The sequence below is a fragment of the Callorhinus ursinus genome, unplaced genomic scaffold (assembly GCF_003265705.2).
Source record: "Callorhinus ursinus isolate GAN/ISIS: 27379988/994484 unplaced genomic scaffold, GSC_fseal_2.0 scaffold48, whole genome shotgun sequence".
In the NCBI taxonomy this organism is placed as follows: Eukaryota; Metazoa; Chordata; class Mammalia; order Carnivora; family Otariidae; genus Callorhinus; species Callorhinus ursinus.
In genome coordinates, this window is record NW_027397110.1 from 9,486,198 (window position 1) to 9,498,343 (window position 12,146).

The 12,146-nt window shown below is 41.1% G+C and overlaps 1 protein-coding gene and 1 pseudogene across 4 annotated transcripts in view; both read left to right on the plus strand.

Annotated features, from left to right (window-relative positions):
* Positions 1-3,421, plus strand: part of DMC1 (DNA meiotic recombinase 1) — a 39,918-nt gene extending 36,497 nt beyond the window's left edge. For 3 of the 4 annotated variants that reach the window (XM_025881759.2, XM_073882831.1, XM_073882833.1), the window contains one exon: positions 1,931-2,874. In XM_025881759.2, the coding sequence (XP_025737544.1) occupies positions 1,931-2,000 (70 nt within the window). In that variant the 3' untranslated portion in view covers positions 2,001-2,874. Of the gene's footprint in view, positions 1-1,930; positions 2,875-3,323 lie in introns of those variants that run through there. The other variant, XR_012375344.1, reaches the window with a different exon arrangement.
* An 8,067-nt stretch (positions 3,422-11,488) lies between these two features.
* On the plus strand, positions 11,489-12,038 carry LOC112831480 (cyclin-dependent kinases regulatory subunit 2 pseudogene; annotated as a pseudogene).
* The last annotated feature ends 108 nt before the right edge of the window (positions 12,039-12,146 follow it).

Below are 12,146 nucleotides of genomic sequence, written 5' to 3' on the forward strand. Positions count from 1 at the left end.
ACATACCTAAACCTAACTTTATTCTTCTCTCTCTCTCTCTCTCTCTCTTTTTTTTTTTTTTAGATCTTATTCATTTGTTTGAAAAAGAGAGAGAGCACAAGTGTGGTGGGGGAGCAGAGGGAGAGGGAGAAGCAGACTCCCCACTGAGCAGGGAGGCTGATGCAGGCTTGATCCCAGGACCCCGAGATCATGACCTGAGCCAAAGGCAGACACTTAACCAACTGAGCCACCCAGATGCCCCTGTTCTTCTCTTTCTTATCTATAACACAAGTATCTATTCCCATGTTTTTGTTTATACTATTCCCTCTGCCTAGAATGCCCCCATTTCTGCCTCAAAAGCCTCTTCAAAATTATCTATGAGGACTTTCCTAATCAGCCTCACTGTATAATGTCTCCTTTTCTTTCTTTCTTTTTTAAAGATTTTATTTATTTATTTGACAGCAAGAGAGACAGCGAGAGAGGGAACACAAGCAGGGGGAGTGGGAGAGGGAGAAGCAGGCTTCCCGCCGAGCAGGGAGCCCGATGCGGGGCTCGATCCCAGGACCCTGGGATCATGACCTGAGCCGAAGGCAGACGCTTAACAACTGAGTCACCCAGGCGCCCCTAATGTCTCCTTTCTTTAGCGTTCTGTAACATAGATATTGACTTTATGAAATTTAGCCTACTTTGCATATTTGTCATACATCATACATAGTTCACCTGTTAGACTCCTTGAGAGTAGGGACTCAGTCCCATTTTTGTGAAATCTGTAGGGTTTAGTACATACTAACATATGATTTTCACAAGTTGAAAACATGACTTTCTTGCAAATATAAAATAAACATGCCAAAGACTTGATTCAACTCAAGTAATGAAGAAACTGATTCAAAGGATAATTTGAAAGAGATTTATGTAGTCAGTCAAAGGAATGCTGAAATAAATTTGCTAATAGATGAAAAACTGGTTAATATAAGGCAATAAATTGTAACATTTGAAGTTGTTTTTTCTATTAGCGGGAAATCAATTGTTTCTCTACACAATGAAATTCATTTCCAGTGCTATAGACTGGAATCATCTGCATCACCCTCAGACAAGAATCACCTGCATTGCTATCAGTTTTCCACAAATTAACCTCCACTCCTACAGTGTTGTAGAATAAAGTAAAAGGTAAAACCTAAGAGATCATATAATCACATACAAATATAAAATGTCAAAGATTTTATTTAAGTCATTAATTAATGCAGGAACTAATAAGATTTTATAACCAGATCAAAGAAAAAATCAAATTAACACACATATGGAGCCAAATAAGGAATGCTAAAATGAATCAGAAATTGATCAAAAACAGGTCAATATCCATAGGACAAGAATCAGTTGCATTCCTCCTCATACAATTTACATTTCTATGGACAAGAATAACTTGTATTGCTCATGGTTACCTACAACTTGCAGAGTTGTCAAGTAGCTCAAAGACAATGAAAAGCAGAGTCCTCACAGAATTGGGGAACCTGGAAGGATGTGCCGGGCAACCTATTTTTCCACTGAAGGTACTTGGCAATCTTTTAGTTCACTTCAGAGCCTTTCACAATTTTGCCCTGAATTGGTCTAGTCAGCAGAAATGTGCACCCCCCTTTTGACCCAGACCCCTGAAGGCCTGCCACACTGTTGCCTAAGAGTATACCGGAAGAACACCCAGTTATTCCTTCTGCCTATTTCCAAGTTTGGGGTCATTTTTCTTGACATTCAGAACCTTAGAAGTGGAAGTTGTTCAATAAGGGTTTGTGAGGGTTGGTAACCCTTGTAGGTAAATTCTATGGTCCACATTTAGCTGTAGCAACTCTGAAATGTCTCTGGAGACTCAGACTGATAGGGGTGTGATGCCTGTGACAGGAATATGGTATTTATAGAAATAGAGCTTTTTATAAACTTCTGTTCCCTTGTATTCTGTTAGCCCTGAGATGCCTGAAAATGAAGCCACCTTCGCAATAACTGCTGGAGGAATTGGGGATGCCAAAGAGTAGGTGGCGGATTGATGCAAATTGCTTCTTAGTGCTTATTAGGAGCTGAAGAAGTGGAAAAGCAGTCTCAAATTTCAGAACTTGAAGTAAGAGTTTGTTTTTTTCACATGTTGTTAGAGGAAAGTCAACAAAAGGAATTTAAAATCTTATATTTATCCTAAAAGTCCCTGATGTATAATCACTATACATTGTATGTCAATTCAGGAATATATATATATATTCACACGTATACATATGTATATACGTGTGTGTATATGAATGAAGCTATTGAAAACTAATTGGGAAGAGGTAACCTGATCCTATCACTTTAGCTGTCCAAAGTCAGCCACTAAACAGATAGAAAATCTAAGAGCTCAGAAATGCACCATTCTCCTATCATTTCCCCTTGAACACTTACAGAGGTGGACGCACTTCCAAAAGAGGGAGCCACTTAAGGAAGCCATTTACAGGACACACAAAAAAGCTTTTTTTATTTACAACATCAAACTGTACATTCACCTCTGTAGCAATGGAAAAGAAATATTAAATTAAACTAAATTTTAAACCATTTGACTTTTTGACAAGTTGAAATTACTTTTAAAAAATGTATTTCTGATACAAACATATTTTATGGGGTGATAAAGAGGAAGGTAACTAGGAAATTTGCAGTTTGGGGTAATCAATATAGCATGAGTTTTATATTTTAAGTTTGGGGTAGAGAATTCAAAATATTTTTTAAAATATATTAAAGTTAATTTACATGTAAAATTTCTGAACACTAAATTTAGAAATGTGCAAAAGAATATTGTTTTTTTCTAACTGTTAAACAAAATAAAATCTAGTTTTCAGAATTAATGTATGATAAAAGTATTTCAAAATTAAAATACTAATAATATTTATAATGACAATCTTTATAGACCTCAAAAAGATTTCATCTCTTACGTTGCATCACCTTGTATGAAAATGCAAGTATTGAAAGCACCATTTGTTACAAAAGATATTTGATTATCCATTCTCATTCACTCAGCAATGCTTAGAGCTAAAAAATATACAAGGAAAGTATGGTTCCTGCCCCCAAAGAATGGGTACACTAGTTAAGAGAAAATACTACTATTTATGAAAGAATGAAAGAGAGCAAATGATTATTTAGTTAATTTATCAGTAGTGTGGTCTTGGATTGTAGGATTCCAAAAATGGGAGAGGAAAGGTTAAGCTGTGGGACAGCATGTGCAAAGGCAGTGAAGCTGGGATTTGGAAACAGAGACCAGCCTGACAAGCAGAAATTGTTCAGTGTGGGGTACTGGGAAATAAGAGCTTTTTTTTCTTTTTACTTTTTTTATACCACAGAAGCTGCTTTCTGAAGAAGCAGAGATAAGTCATCTAGGAGCAGATTTTCTGTATTCAACAAAGTCACTTAAATGACTTCTTTTGGTATACAAATATAAATGCATACTTTTTGTCCTGGGGAAGGGAAGATTTTGTTACTTGATATAAACTGAGCAACAGCTAAAGATTCCCTGGTATGCAGAGCACTAGAGGGCAATGGACTAATTTATATAGGAGCCCGGAGCCTTTTGGTAGGAAAGGAAATATAAGTCCCAAGATTTGAGATTCAGAAAAAATTTCTGGATTAAACTGAGTAACCCCCTCACCAAAGAGAATTTACCAAGAGGTAGGCTGTAGGTTTGGAAACCAGCACCTAATCCAAGGGCCTACAGTTCCGTGGGGAGGCTAGTTATAATATGGCATGTAGTAAAGCCAGAAACCTCTCAGTCCAGCTACTCTATGTGTCCTGCTTTGGAGAACAGTAGCTGAGAACTGAGGACAGTGAACTAAGAAGCTGTAACCTTGGGGCCCAACTTTGGGACAGCACAGTAGATTGTGCGGTGCCCATGGAACCCTGCTAGGCCAGGGTTCAATTTGCTGGGGCTTTCCAGTCCTCCCTCTCCTCCTGACTATAGAAACAGCTCTCACTCCTTATTCTAAGAGGGACAGAAAAGCTAAAAAACGAGATTTTTTTTGGTCAGGACTCTTTTGGTTGCAAGCCACAGAAACTCAAAGTAGCAAATGGAAGATAGGAATTCATTGGCTCATGAAACCGAAAAGTCCAGAAGTAGTGCTGACTTTAGCCACAGATGGAGCCAAGATCTCAAACAGCATCATCAGGACCTGCCTCCTTTTCGGGTTCTGATCATTTCCATGCTGCTCTTGTTCACAGACAGGCTTTCCCCACATAGTAGCCAAGATGCTGCTTGAGGCTCTAGGCTTACATCCCACTAAGTTAGAAAACCCCCTAGAAAAAGCATAACTTTTTCCTCCATAGATTATTCATTCTGTGGAAAAAACCAAACAAACAAAGACTATTAAATGAGAACCGAGGTTATTTACTCAGAGTTTGCTATAGCAAGAGAGTCAGTGACCTCTATTTGCTTTTCGTAGAGACTCAAAGGCAGGCAGAGGAATGGGAAAGCTTTATAGTAGAAAAAGGAAAGGCTTTAGATGTGTTCTGATTGGAAGTTGTTGGCATGGGGAAGCTGGAGGATTAATCTGTTGGAGACGTAGAAAATGGATAAAGGAAATAACACTGGCATCAGGGAGACATTTTAGGAAACAGTTACAAAAATTAAACTGAGATGATAAATACTGAGACTGGAGTAGCAGTGAAATAGACATTTCAAGAAGGTGGTTAAGAATTGGTGTGAGATTGAGGGGCGCCTGGGTGGCTCAGTCGTAAACCGTCTGCCTTCGGCTCAGGTCATGATCCCAGAGTCCTGGGATCGAGCCCCGCATCGGGCTCCCTGCTCGGTGGGAAGCCTGCTTCTCCCTCTCCCACTCCCCTCCTTGTGTTCCCTCTCTCACTGTGTCTCTCTCTGTCAAATAAATAAATAAAATATATTTAAAAAAAAAAAAAGAATTGGTGTGAAATTGAATAAAAACAGAAGAAGAGCCACAGGTGACTATTGACAAAGTTCTCTAACCTGTGAAAGGAGATTATATTTGTATCATGATCAGGAATGAGGAAACGGTTAATAGAGATTAAGGCTTTTACCTGGGAAGGTTTGTGTATTAGTTTGCTAGGACTGCCATAACCAAATACCATAAACTGGATGGCTTAAACAACAGAATTTTATTGTCTCACAGTTCTGGAGGCTATAAGTCCAAGGTCAAGGTTGGTTCCTTCTGAGGTCCATGAGGGAGAATCTGTTCCCTGCCTCTTCCGTAGCTTCTGCTGGTTTTCTGGTGACCTTCAGCATTCCTTGGCTTGTAGAAGAATCACCCCATCTCTGCCTTCATCTTCACATGACATTCTTACTATGTGTATGTCTTTGTGTTCAAATTTCCCCCTTTTATAAGGATACCAGTCATGTTGGATTAGATGTCCACCTTACTCTAGTGTGACCTCAATTTAACTAATTACATCTATAATGACCTTATTCCAAAATAAGGTCACATTCTGAGGTGTTAGGGGTTAGGACTTCAATGTGTGAATTTTAGTGGGGACAGGGACCCATAGCAGTCAGTAAGAATCAGGTAAAGTCAAGGGTCAAACACTGTTGGCCCATAACCTCCTCAGGAGCTTCCCAGGGGTAATCTGAAATCAGTCCCCATGGGTGGAGGGCAGGGAGAGCCTGAAGAAAGAGGCAGACCCCTCTCTTGGTGGGTGGCCATTTTAATAAGCAAAGGGAACTTACGTATGAGGCTTGTCTCAGGCAGCAGCAAGACAAGTTTGGATCCGTGCACCCGCCCACCAAATCTTAAAAGTTTATGGAGAGACCTTAACTGGGTTCAGTCACATTGAGAAAACCAAGAACACCATACAGGTGTTCTCAACACCACACTATTTCAAGTCTATCCTTAGAAAAATGGGAAGGGCGCCTGGGTGGCTCAGCTGGTTAAGCGACTGCCTTCGGCTCAGGTCATGATCCTGGAGTCCTGGGATCGAGTCCCACATTGGGCTCCCTGCTCAGCAGGGAGTCTGCTTCTCCCTCTGACCCTCTTCCCTCTCTTGCTCTCAGTCTCTCATTCTCTCTCTCTCAAATAAATAAATAAAATCTTTAAAAAAAAAATAAGAGTTTGGGTGCCTGGGTGGCTCAGTTGGTTAAGTGACTGCCTTCAGCTCAGGTCATGATCCTGGAGTCCCAGGATCGAGTCCCCCCTCGGGCTCCCTGCTCAGCGGGGAGTCTGCTTCTCCCTCTGACCCTCTTCCCTCTCGTGTTCTCTGTCTCTCATTCTCTCTCTCTCAAATAAATAAAATCTTAAAAAAAAAAAGAAAAATGGGAAAGACAAGCGAAACCCATACTCCAAGGATGGGGGAGGGGGTAAGGAGCTCCAATTGCCTGAGTCTGGCTCACAGGTCAACAGGCATTCATGTCTTCTCAATGACCTCCCCTAACAAACACCAGGATGCACAAGACACAATCTGTACTCAATACAGGCTACAGTTAGAAACATGTAAGTCAAGATCTAGGGAAACCTAGTATCTACTTAGAAAATGAAGAGGGTGAAATAGAATATTTCTACCATTCCTTTCTAACTTTCCTGTTCAATCATTCCTTAAACAGAAAAGAAAAAAACAAGGATAGAAAGCCCAATTAGAATAGGGTGGCCAAGCCAAAAATAGGGAATACGATAGACTAAACACCTGAGAAGGGATACCTTTTACGGCGAAAAGAGGGATTGGGATCTTGGACACCAAGCTGCACCCGGTCAAGTCTTCTTCACCTGACTCTGGCTTGGATATAGTAAATGTTTATAATTTTTTGGTTGTACAGTTTCCATTTTTCTATTATAATAACATCCTGGTTTTCTTTTAAAGAGTTCTCTCTCCCCAATTCATGTAGTCTATCCTGAGACATTGGATACTGAGTGATAGTTGCAAGGTTTGAAACATGGGTTAGAAGCCACTCATTTGTACAGTGACAGCAGGGTGGCGGAGCCAGCAGCAGTGGCGGTGACCTGGCAGTCTGTTCCTGCTACTAGACTGCAGGTTTCTGACTCCTCAACTGCAGTGTTGTTCAAACTCCTGTCCATCCCCAGGGTGGTTTTCCAGCCTCCTGCCAACTCAATGACTCCTAATGTCCTTCTGACAAATTTTCCTTTGCTTCAGTTAGCCAGAGTTGCACTATACATGCTACTTGCAATCTAGAACTCCAACCAAGGCACAGAGAAAGTGATTCCCAAATGCTGCTTCAGGGAAATGGAGAAAAAAGCCAGAAAGGGCTTGCTTAACACCCAGATGAGAGATTCCTCATTATTCATACTCTTCATATACTCTTCTATACCAGTCTTTTTTGTTTTCTTTTGTTAAATAGGCTCCATGCCCAGTGTGGAGCCCCATGCAAGGCTTGAACTCATAACCCTGAGATCAAGACCTGAGCTGAGATCAAAAGTCAGACACTTAACCGACTGAGCCACCCAGGTGCCCCAGTCTTTAATATATTAAAAGGAAATTTGAGGGATGCCTGGGTGGCTCAGTCGGTTAAGCATCTGCCTTTGGCTCAGGTCATGATCCTAGGGTCCTAGGATCGAGTCCCGCATCGGGCTCCTTGCTCAGCGGGGAGCCTGCTTCTCCCTCTGCCTGCCACTCGCCCTGCTTGTGCACTCTCTCTCTCTGATAAATAAATAAAATCTTTATAAAAAAAGAAGGAAATTTGGGATTTTACTTGGCCAAATATAAAAGAAAAACTGAAAATAACGGTGTCTTAAACAAAATCAAGGTTTATATTTCTCTCATTGACAAGTAATCTGAAGCCAGGCAGTCCGGAGATGTTATGGTACCTCTGCTTTGTCCTTGGGGCCCCTACTTTGTCATCAGGCTTCTGTCTTTCTGCTTGACCATTCTTGCTCTTGGTTTCCATCCTCAGGGTCACCTTATGGCCTAAGATAGTGCTTGGAACTCTTGTCAGAGAAACCAAGCTGGGGGAAGAAAGATGAAAGGCAGAAGGGCAGAAAAAAAAAGGTTCCTTCCAGCTGAGTCAGCCCCTGTGAAGCAGCCCTCCCACACACTTCTGCTTGTATCTCATTGGTCTGAACTCAGTCACAAAGCCATATCTACACACAAAGAAGTAGGGAACTAGTCTTTTGTTCTAGACAGCAATATGCCCAGCTAGAACTGAGAGTTCTATAAGTAGGGGGGAAAGGGAGAACAGTTGTTGGGTAAGCAATTAGCAGTCTCTACCACAAAATCTTTTACTTCCTCAGCAAAGATAAACTCATTGAAGGTCTGTTATATACAATGCAGGGCATTTCAGGAGTTTTCTATTTGTACCAGTAGAGCTGGTTGAGGAATATATCAGTTAGAATGCCTTCAGCTGTGGAGCACCTGGCTGGTTCAGTGGGTGGAGCATGAGACCCTTGATCTCAGAGTCGTGAGTTCGAGCCCCCCATCAGATGTAGAGAGTACTTAAAAAAAAAAAAAAGAATGCCTTCAGCAGCAAGTAACAGAAAACCCAACTCAAAGGAACTTAAGCAATGAGGAAATGTGCCTTCTCATATAATTAAAAGTCCAGAAGTTGACCTTAATTAATTAACTAGTCAGTTCATTAATATAATTAATATAGTACTTAAGTTAATAGCAACTATATAATGTCATTAAGGGTCCAGGTTCTTTCTGTTTCTTCACTTTCCCATCCTCAGTGCTGGTTCATTCTCCAAAAGCTCCCCTCATGGTCAAAAGATGGTTATAGGGTTCTGCTTCACATCCTAATATGACAACATCTAGATAAAAGAGCAAGGAAACAACCCAGTCACACAGCTGCCTTCAGCTCACGGGTTGGCTGGAGGGTCTAAGATGGCTTCACCCATGTGTCTGGGGTCATGGCAGGGATGGATAAAAGGGTGGGACTTCTCTCTGTCATCATTCAGTTGTCTAGCCTGAGCTTCTACATGGTACCTGGGTTCCAGAAAGGCAAGTGCTTATCAAGCTTCTACTTGTCTCATGCTTACTAATGTCCTATTGGCCAAAGCAAGTCATGCACCAAGCCCAGAGTCATTGTGGGAGGGGACTACACATGAGCTTGAATGCCAGGAGCTATGGTTCTTTGAAAGTCATCAGTGTAACAGTATTCTACAGGGTACTATGTTGGGCCTTTGTAGGTAGGGAGAATTCATCTTCAAGAGCTTACAGTATGGTCCGAAACATGAGACACAAGCTATTAGAAAGTTAAATAGCAACACAGGATTTAAATAACATTTTTAAGACTATGTAAGTCTAAAGGCAGACACAGAGAAAGGAGTTTCGACCTGGGAAAGCTAATTGGAATTTTCTCAAAAGGTCTCATATGGTGGTGAATGTTCCATACCTCAGGGTCAGGCCTTCAGCCTTCATCTTCAATGTATTTAGTTCTCCAGTATTGATTAATTTCTAGAGAAATAGCTCCTTCTGACTAAGCACACAAGCTGCCAAGTAGAGTATACCAGAATGCCAGTGATATTGAAGAATGGACTATAATGGCAAGCTGATCAGATGTCAAGATTGACCTACACTACCCATGGCCTCAGTGAGCAAGTTCAAATGAAGCTAAAGTTGTTTGATGAATATGGAATCAGAGTAGGGTTGCTTGATGTCCACAATAGCCAAAATATGGAAAGAGCCCAGATGTCCATTGACAGATGAATGGATAAAGAAGATGTGGTGTGGGGTGCCTGGGTGGCTCAGTCATTAAGCGTCTGTCTTCGGCTCAGGTCATGATCCCAGGGTCCTGGGATCGAGCCCTGCATCAGGCTTCCTGCTCAGAGGGAAGCCTGCTTCCCCCTCTCCCACTAACCCCTGCTTGTGTTTCCTCTTTCGCTGTGTCTATCTCTTTCAAATGAATAAATAAAATCTTTAAAAAAAAGAAAAAAGAAGGTGTGGTGTATGTATGTGTGTATAAATATATGTATATACACACACGCAGTGGAATATTACTCAGCCATCAAAAACAATGAAATCTTGCCATTTGCAATGATGTGGATGGAACTAGAGGGTATTATGCTAAGCGAAATAAGTCAATTAGAGAAAGACAAATATGTGATATGATACTCCACTCATATGTGGAATTTAAGGAATTTTAACAAAACAAATGAACATAGGGCAAGGGAGGGAAAAACTAAGATGAAAACAGGGACACATGGGTGGCTCAGTCGGTTAAGCGTCTGCCTTCGGCTAAGGTCACGATCCCAGGGCTTGGGATTGAGTCCCACATTGGTCTCCATGCTCAGCGGGAAGCCTGCTTTTCCCTCTCCCTCTGTTGCTCTCCCTGCTGTTCTCTCTCTCTCTCTCTCTGTAAAATAAATAAATAAAATCTTAAAAAAAAATAAGATGAAAACAGAGAGGGAGACAAACCATAAGAGACTCTTAACTATAGGGAACAAACTGAGGGTTGCAGGAGGGGAAGTGGGTGGGGGGATGCTGTAACTGGGTGATGGGCATTAAGGAGGACACTTGATGTAATGAGCACTGGGTGTTATATGCAACTGATGATTCACTATATTCTACTGCAATACTAATAATACAATATATGTTAATTGAATTGAAATTTAAAAATCTTTTTAAAAAGAAGCTGTATCCCAGAACAATAAAAAAAATAAGATTGCTTGAATATAAGCCTTGAATTATTAATGGGCTCGAGGGCCCACTACATCCATCCTCATTCATTCATTCATATGTACATTTTAAATGTATTATGGACTATTTAAGACAAAAAGGATAAAAAATAATGCAGCTGGTGCTTGTAAAATGAAATATTACCAATAAAATTGAAGGCCCCTGAACATCCCCTAGGATTGAATCTCTTTCCTCCCCAACAGAATTAATCATTTTTCTGAATTTGTTGTCAAACACTCCCATACATTTCTTTGTTCTTACATTACATATATGTGCATCCCTAAGTTATAAAACATACTGCCTCGTATTCCACCAATATTGAGACATCAGTTAGTTGCCAAGTACAACAGATATAGATAGGAATGATTAATCAAGACAGTCCCTGAGGCGTGGACTTACAGGGAAAATCACCCAAATAATTACAAATGTGGCTAAGAGCTACAAAGCAAAGGTACAGGTAGCTATGAGAGTTCTCACTCAGGGAACTGCCTTTCTGGGGTTAACCTGAGCAGGTTTGGGGCAGGTACAAAGACCTGCCAGGTAGTCTGGACACTCACATTGTCTTGACAAGGCACCCTCTACCTTGGGTAGCTTTTGGATGGCTGCTTTGCCAACCTTTCCTCCACTCCCTTCCTCAAGTAGTTTCACTCCTTGGCAGAGAGCAAAAAGCCTGTCCTGAACACTACAATCCCAATTCAATTCACAAGTACTGCCAAGAGAGTCAACTCCCGCATTTCCCAGTCTCAGAACTGGTCTTTGCAGCAATTTCAGTAGGTAGAGGAGGTAAAGCCATGTAAATCTACTTACACTGACTTATTTACTCTGGGCAGGAGCCCATTTGGCAGGGAAACCCCTGTAAATTCTCAAACATATGTGCCTAGAATTATATATATATATATACAAAAGCAAAAGTCTCGAGTCGAGTTGTTGCTTTGGCCAGACCAGGACGTGTGGCCCGCCGCACCCGCTCTTTGCGCCCCGTCGCTCCCGCCTGCCCGCAGGATGGCCCACAAGCAGATCTACTACTCGGACAAGTACTTCGACAAGCACTACGAGTACCGGCACGGCATGTTACCCAGAGAACTTTCCAAACAAGTCCCGAAAACCCATCTGATGTCTGAAGAGGAGTGGAGGAGACTTGGTGTCCAACAGAGTCTAGGCTGGGTTCATTACATGATTCATGAGCCAGAACCACATATTCTTCTCTAGACGACCTCTTCCAAAAGAGCAACAAAAATGAAGTCTATCTGGGGATCGTCAATTAAATCTTTTTCAAATTTAATGTATATGTGTATATAAGGTAGTATTCAGTGAATACTTGAAAAATGTACAAATTGTTGATCCATCCCCGTGCATGAGCTGTATTCTTCACAGCAACAGAGCTCAGTAAATGCAACTGCAAATAGGTTACTATAAGGTGTTTAAGATAAAATTTCTTCTAGTTGGTTTTTCTCTTAATATAAGTGCCTGTTTGACTTTACCTGTTACTTTTGTTAAATAAAGTTTGTATGTTGCATTTAAAAAAAAAAAAAGCAAACGTCTCCCCTTTTGACTCTACCCAGTACCAATCTAAACCACCCCCGGAT